Source organism: Neovison vison, chromosome 13, assembly GCF_020171115.1.
Source record: "Neovison vison isolate M4711 chromosome 13, ASM_NN_V1, whole genome shotgun sequence".
Taxonomy (NCBI): domain Eukaryota; kingdom Metazoa; phylum Chordata; class Mammalia; order Carnivora; family Mustelidae; genus Neogale; species Neogale vison.
The window spans coordinates 65,868,204-65,886,963 of NC_058103.1; the positions used below are offsets into that span (position 1 = coordinate 65,868,204).

The window sequence follows — 18,760 nt, forward strand, 5'->3', positions numbered from 1 at the left end:
AAGAATTTCAGCTCTTTCATTTCCCAAATGCTATTTTTCAGGTGAATCTTTGTAGTCCCTATTTGTTATTGAGAAGAGCTGTACTGGCTTGTTTACGTCAGCTTGTACAGAGAGAAGCAGCTGAAGTTTCAGAACATGCTGTTATGCTTGCTAAGGATAGCAGAGAAGAGTTGACTCCAGGTAATTCTTTTTTATCAGCATTATTTCCAGCTCAGATGATTTAAGTTTTAATCTTAAATCTTTCATACAAACATGAGTTTTTAAAATGAAATATAAAAGTTAATATGTAATGTTTTAAACCTGCTACAAGAGACAGTCACTAACAGTTACTGTCATTCCAGCTGGTGATGTTACTGGTTTAGAGCAACGGTTTTCAAACTTAGACCCCCAAACTAGCAATATCCACCTCACTGAGAACTTGTTAAAAATGCAAATGATTGGGCCCCATCACAAATCTGCTTAACCAGAAATCTGGGAGTGGAGTCCAGCAATCTGTTACCTATGTTTTATAATCCCTGTTAATGAATTTGAGAGCCTCTCAAATTTTAGAGCAAATTTTTTCACAACAAACAGTTGAAGTAGGATTTAGCCTTTAAGTAATTTACCATATATGCCTGTAATCTCATTTAATAAAACTTACCATAGAAGAGTCTTCTTCTCATTTAATAATATCTCATTTAATAAAATTTACCATAGAAGAGTCTTCAGGTTAGAGGGTTTTTATGCCTCTTCTTTATTTTAGAGCTGAATTAAAGGATTTCTTAGCCCGTAAGACTTAAGTATATACTTCTTTATTTTAAAATTATGTGGTAATGCAAATATGCATACAGATTCAAACAACCTACAAAAACAGCAATGGTAATATCTTATTCTTTTATGTATATAGTTTCCAAAGTGGTGTCACACTTTTAGAAGTTCTCAGACTTCTTTTAGAAGGTCTCAAAGCTTTCCACTATCTAAAGCTCTCAGAACAGTGTGTTTTACTGTCGTGCTGTGCTCCTTAAATTAGTTTGTTGTTACATTAAAACTTTAAATCTGGGGCTCCTGGGTGGCTCAGTGGGTTAAGCCGCTGCCTTCAGCTCAGGTCATGATCTCAGGGTCCTAGGATCGAGTCCCGCATCGGGCTCTCTGCTCAGCAGGGAGCCTGCTTCCCTCTCTCTCTCTCTCTCTCTGCCTGCCTCTCCACCTACTTGTGATTTCTCTCTGTCAAATAAATAAATAAAATCTTTAAAAAAAAAACTTTAAATCTGACTTGAGTTAATCGGCATTGCTGAACTGGTATAGTTGTCATCAGACAGGTTGTAGAACTCATTTGAAAACTGTTGATGATTTACCTTAACCAGAGAAATTTTAATCTTATAATTGTATGAGATATTCTGCCCAAGTGATCTTCAGTTTATATTTACCACTGAAATTATCTGCATCTTTTGCTTTGACTTTGATTGTGTAAACATAGTATATATTCCTAGAATTCTTGAATTAGCTATGTGAGTAAAATATACTCAGTAACTTGTTATAATTGCCTTTTTAAATTTTTATAATTTTTCATACTAATGGATAAGTTTAAAGTAATGTGTAGTGAAAACATATATTCACCTACTTATTATCTTTGCGCTCATTTTATATATCTTACTCTCTTTCTGTATATACACAGATGCAAACCTTTTGCCAAACCATTTGAAAGCAAGCTGCAGACATCATGACAATATTCTCCTGCATGACCACACATTATTTCCACACTTAATAAAATCAACATGATTTAGTAGCAATCATAAAATGTGCAGTTCTCACACAGATTTCCCTAGTTATCCAAAAAATATCCCTTATAACTTCTTCCTATCCTCCCTTACCACCATCCAAATTTAGGTTCCAGCCATGACTCACACATTAGTTGTTTTGTCTCTTTAGACCCCTAATCACTGCCCCCTTCTGATCTTTTTTTTTTTTTATTGAATTATAGTTGACACACAGTGTTAATTTGTTTCAGGTGTACAGCATCATGATTCAACAAGTTTATATATTATGCTTTGCTCACCACAAGTGTAGTTCTCATCTGTCACCATACCATGCCATTAGAATACCACTGACATAGTCCCTATGCTGTACCTTTTATCCCAGCAATGCCTCCTTATGGTCTTTAAAAGATCATTTCTCTTTCAAAAAGATCATTCTCTTTCAAAATAGTGTAGTAGTAGCATAATCTTCAGAATCTAAATGCTTTCAGAAATGCTAAATAAGCTAAATTTTCAAGAGAAAATGTATTTGTTCTTTTGGCATTTCCAGAATTAGAGGAAATAGTTGCTAGACCAAGGCTTATGTTTCTCCTTTGAGGTGCTTTATTACTTTGCAATGAGAATATCTGTATATAGTATTTTAAAAACTTTTTTGAATATGTGTACTTCTCATATCGCAGTTTTGTTTTCTGTATTACTTAGATCATCGATTTTCTTCTTGTCAGATGCTAACATCAGAGAAGTGGGCCTTGAAGGGGCATTATTGACCTTACTAGATAAAGAGACAGATCAGAAGTTATGTCATGATATCAAAGAGACTTTAAATCATATGCTTACATCTATGGCAGTGGATAAGCTCTCCTTCTGGTTAAAACTTTGTAAAGATGTACTTGCTGCATCAGCTGGTAAGTATTGGTGGTTGCCATTTAAAATAAAATTGAAAAAACGTTCTATATATAATTATTTGCTGGTGGTAGTTCATCAGTTTTGTCTTGAGTATTTGTATTGTAATTGCTTGTTTCAAGTGAAGATTTTAGTGTTTACATCTAACACTTAAGCCTATGTTTTTCTTATTCTTCTCATTATCTTTTATGACTTCCCTGTATAAAACAAACTAAAAAGCAGTTGTTTATACTATGAAAGTGATGTCATGACTTTGAGTAGCCCCATCATTTATTTTCATGTGTACAGTTTTTTTTTAAAGATCTTATTTATTTGACAGAGCAATAAGCAGGGGGAGCCACAGAGGGAGAAGGAGCCCCATGTGGGGCTCAATCCCAGGACCCCAAGATCATGACCTGAGCTGAAGGCAGATGCTTAACCAACTGAGCCACCCAGGTGCCCCCATACATATAATATTTGACGGACTGCATCAAATCAAGTCTTCAATTTCTGAAAAATTACCAGAATTTGCAACAGTTTGAGCAAGCGAGTTTCTATACACTCAATAATGCTGATTTCAAACAGGGTTAGAAAACAGTGTTATTTCCCTATTTTCTTTCTCAGTATAAGATAATTGTTAGTGAGAAAGTATATAAGAATCTTTCAAATTTTTATCTGTGGAGTAAGAAGATAATTGAGATAAAGAAAGGAGATAAATCAGTTCTGTTCCAGGTGCTATACATTCTTTGTCTGATTTAATCCTTTAGCCATCCAATGATTAGGAAGTATTATTCTATTTTACACAAGAGAAAACAGGACTTGGAAAGGTTAGGTAATTGACCCAAAGACACACACAGTTCGATTCAGACCTTCCCCTGCATGACTTCAAAATCCAGCTTCCATAATGCTTGCGTGGTTCAGTCAGTTAAGTGTCCCACTCTTGATTTCTGTTCAAGTCATGATCTCAGAGTTGTGAGATTGAACCTTGCATTAGGCTCCGTGCTCAGCACACTTTTCTTGATCCTTTCCTCTGTTCCTCTCCCTGCTCATTTTCTCTCTCTTTTTGTCAAATAAGTAAATAAAATCTTTAAAGTGAAATAATAAAATCCAGCTTTGTATTTCAGTAGCTCTTAAACTCAGTTACTCAAGCCTCATAAGTTAATGTGTTGTCTGGATTATATGAAAGGAAAAAAGATATTTAAAAAAGAATTTTTTTTTTTTTAACGTTCTTCATTGTCTACCTTGGTCCTGTTCCCTTCCAGTGATTTATATCTGCTCTTAAGTACTATGCTCTGCATGTTTTCCATCCCCACTACTTGAGAACTTTAAAGGACTTCTCCTTTGAGAGAAAATCTGTATGTGCTTTTTTTTTTTTAAGATTTTATTTACTTATTTGACAGAGAGAGAGAAATCTCAAGTAGGCAGAGAGGCAGACAGAGAGAGGGGGGGAAGCAGGCTCTCCGCTGAGCAGAGAGCCCAATGTGGGACTCGATCCCAGGACCCTGAGACCTTGACCTGAGCCTAAGGCAGAGGCTTAACCCACTGGGCCACCCAGGCACCCTGTATGTGCTTTGATAGATAGGTTGATTACACTTTCTGGTGTCTCACTTTTTTTTTTTTTTTTTTTTTTACATTCATATTCCTTGAGCTTACTTGCTCAATTTTATTTCAGCATTTGTTCTTTATCCTTTGTAGTTTGGCTGCATCCCTTCTTAGGAAAACTTGCTTTTCAGGCTTTTTTGGCTTACTTAGTCTTAAGACTTTGCTATAATTTTGTGACATCTTTGCTCTAACACATTCAAATTATGTTGACATACAAGATAATTTAAGGAAAAAATGTTGCTTTTTTAAGCATTCGTTCCATTTTAAGTCAAGCTAAACAGAGTTAATAAGTTAACAGTTTAAATAAATAGGAAATGGGGCACCTGGACAGCTCAGTGTGTTGAGCATCCAACTTTTGATTTCAGTTCAGTTCATGAATCTCAGGGTCCTGAGATACAGCCCTGCGTTGGATTCTGCGCAGCTGACTAAGCATGGAGCCTTCTTGGGATTCTCTCTTTTCTTCTGTCCCTCCTGCATGCTCTCATGTGTACACGCACATACTCTCTCTCTCACTCTCTTTAAGAAAAGAATAATAATGATTCATTCCTCATAGGCTCTGGCCATTATAATAATATGAATCTGTAAATGACAGCAATGGGTCTATCCTAAGAAAAATATTTTCAGACATTTTCAAATGGGTTCAGGAACCTTAAATCTGTTCAAGATCCTAGTGTTAAAACAGCCTCCCTGGTGCAGTCCACCATGCTCCATAGCAGAGAATGTTGAGCTTCTTTAAGCATAACTCTCTACATACAACAGACTGATAATTGTCCTAGTATTTAGTATCCTGTCTGTAGTATCGTGTTTGGTTTTTCACTGCAACTATAATTGAACAACTTTGTCATTTTGACCTGGAACATTTTTTAGAGCATTTCTTTAAATACCGCTGTTGTCTGTAGGTATTAGATGTGATCATTTTACATTTTACGTGATTATTTTACATTGTTAAAGATGTATGATTGATCAACAGTTCTAGTGTGAATTTGAAGTCATTTGTGTTCCTTTATAAATGTATCTTACATTTGATTTTAATTACATGTATTCTCCCTTGGTAAAAGATTTTACAACTGTAACTTGTGTGGATACAATGCAAGAAGAAGAAGGAGATAAAGGGGATGATGCCTCAGTTCTGACCACCAGAAATGATGACAAATCATATCCATTTACCAATCCCCGTTGGGCTACTAGAGTCTTTGCTGCCGAATGTGTCTGTAGGATAATTAACCAGTGTGAGAATGCACACAGTGCACATTTTGACATTGCTTTAGCACAAGAAATGAGAAAAAGGGATTCAAGAAGTAAGTAGCATAAAAATGAAAAGACCAAAGGATATCCATAGAAATGCTGCTTATGTTTTTAATATTAATTTAAGAAGTAAAACTAGAAAGTAGTTTGTATTCTTCCAAATCAGTTATGAAATTTGACTATAATATTTGTATAAGCTATAAAGCTACCATAGTTTTAATGTTTATACACATTTCAGTGATTTAGCTTCTTAAATTGTCATTCACATTTGTTTAATTGACTTGTGCATGACCTAAATTTATAGAAAATAATCGTGTTCTTGAGTAGTACATAATCACAATTCACAGTAATTTTGCTTATAGATTATTTTAGTTTTGTGAATATTACCCAGAAAAACATTAGAGCCTATCCAGTGTAAAGAAAACCTGCTTGCAAGGCCATTTTGACCTTTTATTCTTGAGTTTTATTGTTTGTATCTAAAGGGGGTATGTGTACATACTGTGGCTTGATGTCTAATTTTCAAAATTTACTTAAGCACATTATGTTCAAAGACACAGTGCGTGTATCTAAATGCTATAGATATATTTTTTACCAAATAAAAAAATTATATAGCAAAATGTTGCTATTGCAGTATGTATGAATTAGGAATATGAATTAGGGAGTATGAATTAGGCATCTCTGTTTTAATGATTTTTCAAGCAGGTGTTTATTGAGTCTCGTTATTTGTGATAAGCACCATTCTAGATACTGATAGGTAAAAAATTAGTATATCATATATGCTTACTGATTCCTTTCTTCCCAATTAAAATTGTAAGTGGCAGTAATATGAGTGGTTTCTTCATTGTGATCTATAACATTCTTATTAAAACTAGTCCCAGGTTTATTTTAAGTAAAGGTTAGTTGTACCCCTGAACATTTTATTGTTGGGATATTGTTAAGTGATTGTCCTATGTCTCTCCCCAGTAGAATTATACCAAAGAATGAATTGTAGGAATGAAAGGAATTCTCATTTATAATTTTATAGCTACAAATATTTTTTATATTCCTATCATTTGTATGTGTGCTAAGACATACAGAAATAATATAATCTAGTCCATATAAAGAACCACATAAAACTATGTTTTGCAAAAGGAACATTTAAGTCTTTTCAGCTTCAACTTGACATAATTACTGTTATGCTGTTTAATTACTGACTAATTCATCAAAACCCAGTTTCCTAAATACCTTCTAACATGCTTTTATCAGAAAGTCTGAAAAAAGTTTTTATTGAAGGTACTGTTAGCACTCTTTTAAAGGATGCTAATTTTGTCTCTGGTTTTTTAAAGCTACGTAATTGTTTGCCTTGGGAGTTTCTGTGTGTGATCATTTGCAATAGTGCAGCAAATCCAGCTTTGAAGTCTGTATTTAACAAACAGTACAGCAAAATAGTCAATCAAATCAGAGGTATTTAAGAAAGTCTAGAAAAGTCTGAAATTATAAGGAAAAGAAATGATCACTTAATGTAAATCTTAGTTTCAATGTATGCTTTTTCTTGATTAGATTTGTTTAATCTTGTAGATGACTTTTTGGTGCTACATCTTGCCGACTTAATTCGCATGGCCTTTATGGCTGCCACGGATCACAGTGACCAGCTCCGTCTTTCTGGCCTTGAAACACTGTTAGTTGTTATTCGGCGATTTGCATCTATTCCAGAACCAGAGTTTCCAGGTCATGTGATTCTGGAACAGTATCAAGCCAATGTAAGCACTTTCTGTTAGAGAATTTTATTTTTAAACAACTAGAGTTAAAACAAAACAAAACAAAAAGGAACACCTGGGGTAAAAGTCTGTGGAACTAACTGGCATGTCACTTTTTAAAATGTAAATGAGTATATGTCTCTGCTAATATATCACCCATATAATCATTTTATAGAAAATCATGTTTGAAGAAGAAATCTTAAGTGAAAACAAAGTGGTACATAAAACAGGTCTTTTGTAAGGTTACAGGTTAATAATTAAAAACTTCTTGGTAATTTGGGGGATAAAGAACACTGCTAATTAAAATCTTTACAAAATATCTGAATATTAAGATAGCACAAAATCATTAGTTAATATTCCATTTAGGCTGTGTGCATGTTTTTTCTTAAAATCATCACTCCTAGAATAAATGTAACCTTTTTTTTTCCTCAGCTTAGAAAAGAATTCAGGCTCCTATTACTGATTCTGTAATCTTTTTAACTGATGTTTCACTGGCGCATTGAGCAATGTAGGAAGAACAGGGATGATAACAGAATCATCACATGTAATCTTCCAGCATCATTCATCCTTTCCTACTTCTCCTTATGATACAGAGGCAGCTTCTGTCAGTTAGCAGTTCGGGAGACAGGAGGAGTTCACCGGTTAGTTAGCTTTCTCCATCAGATTTTCCTAGCGGGAAAAGCTTATGTATGCTCTGGGAGGAAACAAAAGGAAGGAATAGGAGTTACGTAGAACTACCATATTAGAATGAAATATTACAATTCAGCTTAAGGGCAGCTCTCTTATATTTTTAGCCCTCGTAAAATTGCAAATGAGGGGTGCCTGCCTGAGTCAGCGGGTAAAGCATGAGCCTCTTGATCTCAGGGTTGAGTTCAAGCCCTACATTGGGTATAGAACTTGCTTTAAAAAAATTGCAAATGATAGAAATGATTACAGCTCACTTAAGCTGAAAAGGAGAGTTGTTTTCAAGAATCTCAGTTGTGGGGCACATGGGTGGGTCAGTGGGTTAAGCCTCTGTCTTCAGCTCAGGTCATGATCCCAGGGTCCTGGGTTCGAGCCCCTGCACCGGGCTCTCTGCTCTGCAGGGAGCCTGCTTCTCTCTCTCTCTGCCTGCCTCTCTCTCCCTACTTGGGATCTCTGTCTGTCAAATAAATTTAAAAAAAAAAAAAACAACTTAAAAAAAAAGAATTTCAGTTGGTTCTGCTTTCTTCTACCTTGGCTTTATTCTTGAGTTTGCTCTCTCTAACTATTATCAAGATGGCTCTTAGCACCCAGTCTTAAAAAGAGATGGTGCTTCTGTGCCAGTACTCCCAGCAGACATCTTTAGGAGACCTTGGGTCCCTGGAGTGAGGCAGTGCTCTCAGCTCCGTAACAACAACGTGGTTAAAAAGTGGGTGAAAGAGAAGGTTCTCCAAAGGAAAAATGAGGTGCTCCTATCTAAAAGAAGATACATTGAACAGGCAGAAACACAGGTATCTGGAATACCTATTATAAACAAATAATTTTAAAATAATACTCGAAAGAGAAAGAGTTTGTGCTAACTTACTTATTGATGCTTGATATTTCATATCATTTATTGCCAGGTAGGAGCGGCACTTAGGCCAGCCTTCACTTCAGAGACGCCACCTGATGTCACTGCCAAAGCATGTCAGGTAAATGGTTAAAAAGACAAAGATTGGATGCCTGGGTGGCTCAGTTGTTTAAGTATCTGCCTTCAGCTCAGGTCATGATCCCAGGGTCCTGAGATCGAGTTCATCCTCAGGCTCCCTGCTCCATAGGGAGTCTGCATCTCCCTCTGCCCCTTCTCCCACTTGTTTGCTCAATCTTTCTCTCTCTCTCTAATAAATAAAATGTTTATTAATTAAACAATGTTTAAAAAGTAAAATCCTCTGTTAGGAGGCAATTCTTCAGTTAATATTTGATACCAGGAGTTCTACATTATAGTTGTCTAACCATTAATCTCAGCTGCTCCTTTTCCTTTATTTTTTAAATTTAGAGAATTTTCCCTTCCTTTCATGTAGCTACATGGTAATCTATTGTTGGATATGTCATAATATATTTAACCAGTGATGGATGTATGGGTTTTTTTTATCTTTTGCTATTATAAATATTGCTGCAGTAAATGACTTTACATACAGGTCACTTTACTGGGTACAAATGTATCTGTGAGGTAAATTCTGCAAGATTGAATTTATATTGAATTCAATAAATTCAAGATTGAATTTATATATATTGAGCAATATATAAAGAATATATTGTTGGGGTTTATCAACTTAAACTCCTCCCAGCATTGTATGCAAATATCTGGTGTCCCACAGTCTTAACAACACTTTAAGTTGTCAAACTTTTAGGTGTTCGTCTATATGATGGGATGAAAAGGGTATCTTTGAATAGTTAAGTTTTAGATTTATGTTTCAAGTAAGACTGAGCATTTTTTCATGTATCTAAGCCATTATAATATATAATTGTTTCATTTTTAAAGATTGTATTTATTTGAGAGAAAGAACACAAGTGATCATGAGCAGGGGGAAGGGAGGGCAGAGGGAGAGGGAGAAGCAGACTCCCCACTTAGTGGTGAACCCTACATGGGGTCAATCTCAGGACACTGAGATCGTGACCTGAACCCAAGTCAGAAGCTTAACCCACTGAGCCACCCAGATGCCCATAAGAACCACTATAATAGATAAGTTTAAAGTTACTTTTTAAGGATTGATTGTCAGGCACTCAATAGCCAACCCTAAATGACCTGCAAAAATTAAAAGCAGAACTAGCTTAAAGTGAATTATTTATAATTCAATTTGTAATGGAATAAAAACTAAATTTAGTCTGTTCTTTCAACTTTATTTTATTCACTTGTATCTAGGATATGTTTGGTACCTTGATTATTCAAAGAACTGTATTAAATGTTGTACAAACTGTGGAACAGTTTGTTAAGCATCCAGTTGTTGGTTTTGGCTCCAGTCATGATTTCAGGGTCATGAGACTGAGCCACACTTCAGCAGCTGCACTCAGCGTGGAGTCTGCTTAAGACTCTGTCTCCCGGGACGCCTGGGTGGCTCAGTTGGTTAAGCAGCTGCCCTCGGCTCAGGTCATGATCCCAGCGTCCTGGGATCGAGTCCCATATCGGGCTCCTTGCTCCGTGGGGAGCCTGCTTCTCCCTCTGACTCTGCCTGCCACTCAGTCTGCCTGTGTTTGCTCTCGCTCGCTCGCTCTCTGACAAATAAATAAAATCTTTAAAAAAAAAAAAAAAGACTCTGTCTCCCTTTCCCCGCCCCCATGCACTCTCTCTTGCTCTCTCCCTCAAATAAATAAATAAATGTGCTGAATCTCTGATTTATTATCACTTCATTATTTGTGTTCTTGCTTTAAGACATTAAAATCTTGTGAAATGAGACAGGAACTGAATAAATAGAGGAAGAGGAGAAATTAATTTTCTCTAGAGAAAGAAATACTACGAAATCCAAGAAAACCAAACAGCCTCCAATAATTTAGCAAACTGTTTGCTTTGGAGAATTATTAATGATGCTTTGTTTTAAAATACTTTCAGTATCTTATTTTCAAAGTAAAATCTTCATTGGAGTTTTAAATGTTAAGTTCTTTATCTTTCAACAGTCAAACTAATTAACCATACAGTCTCTGCTTTTAAAATAGTAATATGAAATAAGATTGAAGATTTAATTCAATATTAATCCAAACATTTATGAAAGTGGTACCTTTCATGGCTTCATTTCTCCATATTAATAAAATCTGAAACTCTTTGATTTTTATACTTAGTAGCACTGGTTTCCTTGTTCAACCGTAGTCTTCATTACCTTTTGAAATGCTGGCTTTTGACTGGCATTATCAGCAGCATCTATTGGGTTTCCTGAGAAGAAGATGATTTCGGTGTCTATATTCCTGAGATATGGTTAGCTCTGCTGAGCTCACAAAGGGGAGGTATCTATAATTTTTAGTGTAACTTTTGATCTTCTTAAAAACCAGGTTTGCAGTGCTTGGATAGCAAGTGGAGTTGTCAGTGACCTTAATGATCTCCGGAGAGTCCATCAGTTGCTTGTTTCATCATTAACAAAAATACAGGCTGGAAAAGAGGCTCTGAGTCACTTATATAATGAAAGTGCTTCTACTATGGAGATCTTAGCCGTGCTGAAAGCCTGGGCAGAGGTTAGTGCTTCTCCATTTATAACTGGAATTTTATTTTATTTTATTTTTAAGATTTTATTTATTTATTTGACAGACAGAGATCACACATAGGCAGAGAGGCAGGCAGAGAGAAGAGGAGGAAGCAGGCTCCTCCGCCGAGCAGAGCCTGATTCAGGGCTCGATCCCAGTATCCTGGGATCATGACCCGAGCCGAAGGCAGAGGCTTTAACCCACTGAGCCACCCAGGTGCCCCAACTGAAATTTTAGAAGTTGTTAATAAATACTATAGGTTATAAGCTGAAATTAACTACTTAAAACACAACTAAGTCTGTTTTTAAGGTTAACAAAAAGATTTTCAATGTGAGATTTCTTTTTATGCTCGCTGATTTTTTTTTAAAGATTTTATTTATTTATTTATTTGATATAGAGAGAAAGCACAAGTAGGCTGAGTAGCAGGCAGAGGGAGAGGGAGAAACAGGTTCTCCACTGAGCAGGGAGCCCAATGTGGGGCTCAATCCCAGGACCCTAGGATCATGACCTGAGCCTAAGGCAGCCGCTTAACCCACTGAGCCACCCAAGAGCCCCCTGATTTTTATTTATTTACTTATTTTTTTTTAGCCAAGCATTCTATAATATTCTTTTCTGTCTGTTATCTGCTACTTTAAGCAGGGGAAGCCATGAGCCAGAGAGACTAACCAGAAATCAACTTTTATTGAAACCTGAATTTTGGAAATGTGGGTTTGCTTGTATGTTCTATCAATTCTGTATACATACTTGAGTGTTTTTTCCAGCGTTCTTTCATAGAATGGCTTTTGAATATTAAATTATAGTTCTTTTCCAAAATTAATGAAATATTATAGGGAAATGATTAACTTTATCTACTTTTCTAATCAGGAAAAGTTTACTTTGAGAATGTAAACATATGAAAGTAGAATAATAAAATGTATTCATATATACCCACTTTGGGGCTTTGACAGTTCCCACACTTGGCCACCCTCAGTTCATGTATCACTTTAATAAAGATATATAGTCTCAAATTACAGCTGAGAAAATTAACCAATATGTAAGAAAGCATTTCCTCCATTAAAGCAAATTAAAACCTGAAGATTAGAGTAGAGTCTGTTTTTGCCATTACTTGGGTTTGACCAGCCTTGGTTAGGAAGTAGTTCTGGGGGCACCTCGGTGGCTCAGTTGGTTAAGCGACTGCCTTTTGCTCGAGTCATGAACATGGAGTCCCAGGATGAGTCCTGAATCGGACTCCCTGCTTGGCGGTGAGTCTGCTTCTCCCACTGACCCTCCCCCTTCTCATGCACCCATACGCACATGCTGTCTCTTTCTCTCTCTCATTCTCATTCTCTCTCTCTCAAATAAATAGAATCTTTAAAAAAAAAAAAGAAAGAAAGAAAGAAATAGTTCTGCCTAGATTTAATAGCTGTAACTAATGATCTTCAATAGTCAGCTTTGTATGCTTTTAAACATTTGCTTTTAGTAGAGCAAGCAAATTCTCTAAACTCTGTAACCAATTTTGTAAATAATTCTCTACTTATATAGTGTTTTCATTTGAATCTCTGGGTTCTTCCTTAAGACTGACCAACAGGGGGCGCCTGGGTCGCTTAGTGGGTTAAAGCCTCTGCCTTTGGCTCAGGTCATGATCCCAGGGTCCTGGGATTGAGCCCCACATCAGGCTCCTTGCTCAGCAGGGAGCCTGCTTCCTCCTCTCTCTGCCTACCTCCCTGCCTACTTGGGACCTCTGTCTGTCAAATAAATAAATAAAATCTTAAAAAAAAAAAAAAAAAAGACTGACCAACAGGTTGTGTGTAATTGAGATCCATAACCTGCTATCTAAAAATCCTTGGAGCCAGATTTGTTTGGAATTCAGAATTTGGGGAATTTTTGAAAAGTAATACAGTACATATTCGGGGTGCCTGGGTGGCTCAGTCATTAGGCATCTGCCTTTGACTCAGGTAGTAATCTCAGAGTCCTGGGATTGAGCTCTGCATCTGGCTCCTTACTTAGTGGGAAGCCTGCTTTTCCCTCTCCCACTCCCCCTAGTTGTGGTTCCTCTCTCGCTGTCTCTCTCTCTCTGTCAAATGAATGAATACAATCTCTTAAAAAAAAAAAAAAAAAAGGTAATACAGTGCATATTCCAGGTATGCCTCCAGGAAATTGCAGCAATAATGTAGAATTTGTAATTAATATATCTGTAGTAAAATGTTTGAATATTCACACTATGTTGAATAGAGACTATAAAAGGCCTCATATAAATTCAGTCAAGTTTGCCAACAGATTATAATTACTTTTCAGTGTTTTTTGGATTTTAGAGTTGTAGATAGAGGGGTAGTACATGCTATATCCTGTGTTGAAATACTTTCACATGCTATAGTCCTATAAACAGTCCATGTTCAGTCTGTTTATGTAAACTTTTTGTAGTGATTTGGTAGTAACTTGGAAAGAAAATATTTTCCATATTTCAGCTTACTGCAGTTCAGAAGTGGGCACCTGAAGCCATATGTTGAGGTAGATTATAGGGCTATAGCTAAGCTTAGTGAGAAGAAAGTTGTGATCATGTAGTTACTGCTGTCAAGGGATATAAAAGTGCAGAATGGCAGCATATTTGTCAAGTATTTACTCTCCATAATGCATCTCATTATGCATTATGTTTGTCTGCCCCAGTTTGTCTGTGTATGTATGTATGGGTATGTAACCTTCCTGGTATCAGAATGCATTTGGAGTCCATTATGCTCAAAGGTAAAGTCTATCTCCTCGGCAAGATAAAAATATAGTACCTTATTAATGGGTATAAGATCTTCCTATTTACAAATTAACCCTGTAACAGGTCTACATAATTGCTGTAGAAAGACATAAAAGCCACAGACAAGCTTTGAAGACTACCACTTATTCAGAAGACTGTGTCAGAAATGAGTCATACTCGTCAGATGGACTGCTTGACTTAGTCCACGCAGACCTGGGCACACTGAGTAGGCTCTGGCTCGCTGCACTTCAGGATTTTGCTCTCTTAACGTTGCCTTCAGAATTTGCTTCCCAACTTCCTGTTGAAGGTAAGAAGTTGTAAAATATGTACATAATTCCTAGAGTGACAGTCAGTAACTTTTTAAAATTTATCCTTTTGCAAGTAATTTCCATTTCTAGAACAAGCATGTAAGAATTGCTTTAGGGTAAATACACTGACATTTACCTGCTAGGTAATAAGACATGCACGTTTTACCTCACAGGGTGCTGCCAAATTGTTCTCCAAGCAGTTGTAACAATTTAGATGCGCACCAACAGCATGTTTCTGTTTCACTAGATTCAACCATTATATGTTGTTGTACTTAATAATTTCTATCCATTAGGTGGATATGAAATAGTTTCTCGTTGTTTTATTTTGTTATTTTGTTGATTGAGAACCTTTTTTCCTGGGTTTCTGGGCGAAGTTTCTTCTTCCATCAGTCACCTACTCATAATCCTTGTACATTTTCTACTTGGTATTTGTCATGATTTTACTGATTTGTTAATCCCTTATCTAATTTTACTATTCTTTTTTGTTTTTTGTTTAAAAGATTTTATTTATTTAAGAGAGAGATCACAAGTAGGCAGAGAGGCAGGCAGAGAGAGGGCGGGGAAGCAGGCTCCCCACTGAGCAGAGAGCCCAATGCGGAGCTTGATCCCAGGACCCTGAGATCATGACCTGAGCTGAAGGCAGAGGCTTAACCCACTGAGCCACCCAGGTGCCACAGTATTATTCTTTTGTGATTGTGTGTCTCCCAAGTCTATAGCTTATAACTTTTATCTTTCTAAAATTAGTGTACTCATTCATTTATGGTTTATGGTTTTGTGGAATACCTGATAAGGTTTTTGTTGTTGTTACTGTTTTTTTAAGATCTTAAAAACCTAGAATTATTACAGTTTTATACTTTACAGTTTGGGCTTAGTTTAGCTAGATTTTGTGTGTGTGGAATGGGATAGGCATCTAATTTTGTTGTCAGTTATCAATCTGCATTTTATGGATTGGATATTTGGATAGCCATTTTTATTCATGTTATTCCAAAATGCTTTTTTTTTTCTCTTTGATATGAATTTCAGGTCAGCTTGTCCGCTTCTATTAGAATTTTAACTGGAATTATACAGAGAGAGATAGTGTCTAAAATACCTTTCAGTAGCATCAAAACGGAAATAAATTGATTTATTGGCATGGTATGTCAGCTACTAGTGAATAACAAATACAGATCAGCGTAAGTTACTCTAGAAACATAAAGTTAGGCGAAAAAACAAATTCAAAAAGGTTATATACAATATGGTGCCTTTAAACACAAAATAACACATTATTTATGAATACAAACATCTGTTGTAGGAGTGAGTCATACTAACTTGAGGAAAAGTGATTACAAAGGAGGGATAAGAATTAATGGTATGGGGGTACCTGGGTGGCTCAGTGGGTATCAGTATTTGTTTCAAACACATATCACATAAATTCCTTAAAGGAACTTCTGGGATGATGGGAATGGTCTGTTACCTTGTAACACAGAACAGAGAAAATGTAATTGAGCTAATCTCTTTTATTCCTCCTGAAACTGCTTCTGCTTTCTTGTAGGTGGTGCTTTCTACACATCAGAGACTAGTGAAAATGCAAAATTGCATTATTACAACTCCTGGGCGCTTATCTTGCATGCTACAGCATTGTGGCTTACTAGCACAGGCTTTGTTGTTGCTGACCCGGATGAAGGAGCATCTCATCTCTCAAGACCTGTAACACCAACTTCCATGTGTCAAGGTTCATCATCTGGGGCAACGGTAAAGTCCCCTGAGGATGTCTGCACTGATAGATTCCATCTTATTTTAGGTCAGTAAAAGAGCTAACAAGCTCCTAACCCTACAGAGTTTTTCTTGAGTCGTGCCTTACTGCCCTTTTTTCTTTGTTAGGTGTTCGTGATAAACTTGACATAACTGAGTAAATTTATATACATTTTACAAAAATGCAGATTTCTGAAATCCCATTACAAGCTGGCTTCAACATCATGTTCAATGAATTATAGAAATTATAAGACAATCCTAGTTTTTTCCACACAGTTTTTTGAAAATTCATGTAATACCTATAAATTTTTTAGATTTCTTTCTCTATATATTAAAAAATACCAATATACTGAAGATGGGGTTCACCTGCATGCCCCCCCAATCTCTTACCTGCGTTTCAAAGATTGCAAAGTTCAGAAAAGTATACTCAAAGGTACAAAATTGCAAGAAAATATTTAAGGTCAAGGAGATGAGATTTTTAGATTACAAAGTTTAACCCATTCCTTGGCTTTCCTGGAACTTCATTTTTAAAGTGAAAAATCTTTCTAAAATAGAATGAGTTTCTAGAATAAATGAGAGAAATGTTTTTCATATTTTTCCTAGTTCTTGGAAAACAACCCATTCGATCATTATCTATGAAGAAATTATTGATTAAATGAAATATAAGCATTACAAAGATAAATGATTAAATTAAGTAAGGTTTATGGTTCACAGAATGTCTGTTATTACTCCTTCTCAGGCCAGACATGACCACATTTTCTATATCCTTGGGTATATTAAACTTTGTTTCCATTTGCCTTGAGATAAGAGTTTTTTAAAAACAAACTTGCAGAATGAAGGATGACAGTTACTATGAGCATAAGCTGTGCAGTTTGACTACCTCAGTTCAAATTCTTCCAGTACACCATTGTAACTGAGCTTGAGCAAATTAAATAACTTAAGCTGTATGTGCTTATTTTCCTCTCAGAAAGAGGGTTAATAATACCATGGAGCATGCGACTCTGGATCTCAGGGTTGTTAAGTTCGAGCCCCATATTGGATGTTAAGATTACTTAAAAATAAAAATATTTTTAAAAAAATACCTACTTCCTCAGGTATTGTGAGAATGAAATGAAATGGTATATGTAAAGATACAGTGCTTGATCCATGATAATCACTCAATAAATTTTAGTAAGAATAAAGTTATAGAACTCTACGTGTTGGGGCACCTGGCTGGCTCAGTTGGTAGAGCGATTCTTAATCTCAGGGTCATGAGTTAAAGCCCTGCATGGGTCCTCCTTTAAAAAAAAAATTTTTTTTTTAAATAAAAAACTCTCCACATTAAGTTCTCTAGTACAATTTTATTCTGATTTTTTGCATTTTTAAACTATTTCATAGCACCTATGCGTAGTGCTCAAACCTGTTTGAGATTATTCTCTATGTACATGTGGATAAAAACAACTAAAAGACTTGCTTTATTACTTAATAGTTTAGTCTTAAATACAATGTGGTTTACTTTACCTTTTTGCTAAGCTTATTTGTATATCTTATCTAAGTATATAATGAATTCCTTACTTCATAAACTAAGAATCTCAAAGAAGCCTCCTTTTTTTCTGTTTTCTACAGGAATCAGCGTGGAATTTCTATGTTCCTTACGCTCAGATGCAACCATGGAAAGCATTACTGCTTGTTTACATGCATTACAGGCCCTTCTAGATGTTCCTTGGCCCAGATCTAAAATTGGCAGTGATCAGGTGATTTCTTATTTTTTTGTTAGGCTTCTGTGGTTTTCAAGGAACAGAAATAACAACACCTTCAGGTTACTACAGCAAACAAAAAATGAACAGAGAAGAAAAAGAAAACTAAACTGCTGCATGACTTGATCTGTCAGAACTGGAATGCTGTCAGCAACCATGCAGACCCAGGAGCAGTCATGCCTCTGACTGCCACTCTGTGTGTCTGCTTCTGCCACACTGATTTCTGCTGCTAACTACTACTCAGTGTAGCAGCTCTCCAGTCAAACTCTCAGCAATGAGGGGGAAGGCACTGTATTGACGTGGCCGAAGAGTAGCTACTAGTTAAATGTAGAATTCCTTCTTTGTATTTTTCTGCTTCAGTGCACCCTGTTCTTTGTATATATCTGTATCTTCTATTCCCTTTCCCCAAGAGAGAATCTGCTTGGTTCATGTATTTATGTCTATTACAGAGTATTCCTGTTGGTTGAGTTCTCCTTCTTGGTTTTTAAAGAGATTACTGTTTAGCCTATAGGTGGAGTCAGACACTAATATCTGACCCAGTTGTGACTGTGATAATAGGATCACTGTGAAAGTATGGCATTTCCTTTAACTTCTTTCCTAGGAACTAATTTTCTCTCTAGGTAGACTGTAATTTAACCTGTTAACACTTTTGTTTATTAGGTTTAAATTACTAAAGAGCATCTTCCCTGACTTGGATTATACTAGAATAAATTCTGAACATTTTGTTCTTGTTTATTTGGCATATTAAAACAAGCACAATAATGATGGATTTTCTCTGGTATTTTCAAAGATGAAAGGAACCTACCAGATTAAGCACTAGAAAAGCAGAAAATGAGAGACTGTTTGCCCAGTGCATTTTATTCTTTTATTTTTTTTAAGATTTTTAAATTTATTT

At 36.0% G+C, this 18,760-nt stretch overlaps 1 protein-coding gene and 1 long non-coding RNA gene across 7 annotated transcripts in view; one reads left to right on the top strand and one right to left on the bottom strand.

The window, feature by feature from the left end:
• Positions 1-18,760, top strand: part of HEATR5A (HEAT repeat containing 5A) — a 111,381-nt gene that overhangs the window by 72,530 nt on the left and 20,091 nt on the right. For all 6 annotated transcript variants that reach the window (XM_044231132.1, XM_044231133.1, XM_044231137.1 and 3 more), the window contains 9 exons: positions 42-180; positions 2,459-2,638; positions 5,276-5,515; positions 7,020-7,201; positions 8,782-8,850; positions 11,180-11,359; positions 14,175-14,397; positions 15,930-16,178; positions 17,735-17,862. In XM_044231132.1, coding sequence (XP_044087067.1) covers positions 42-180; positions 2,459-2,638; positions 5,276-5,515; positions 7,020-7,201; positions 8,782-8,850; positions 11,180-11,359; positions 14,175-14,397; positions 15,930-16,178; positions 17,735-17,862 — 1,590 coding nt within the window. The remainder of the gene's footprint in view (positions 1-41; positions 181-2,458; positions 2,639-5,275; positions 5,516-7,019; positions 7,202-8,781; positions 8,851-11,179; positions 11,360-14,174; positions 14,398-15,929; positions 16,179-17,734; positions 17,863-18,760) is intronic.
• LOC122893851 overlaps positions 1-18,760 on the bottom strand; it is a 61,861-nt gene that overhangs the window by 25,746 nt on the left and 17,355 nt on the right. The window lies entirely within an intron of this gene.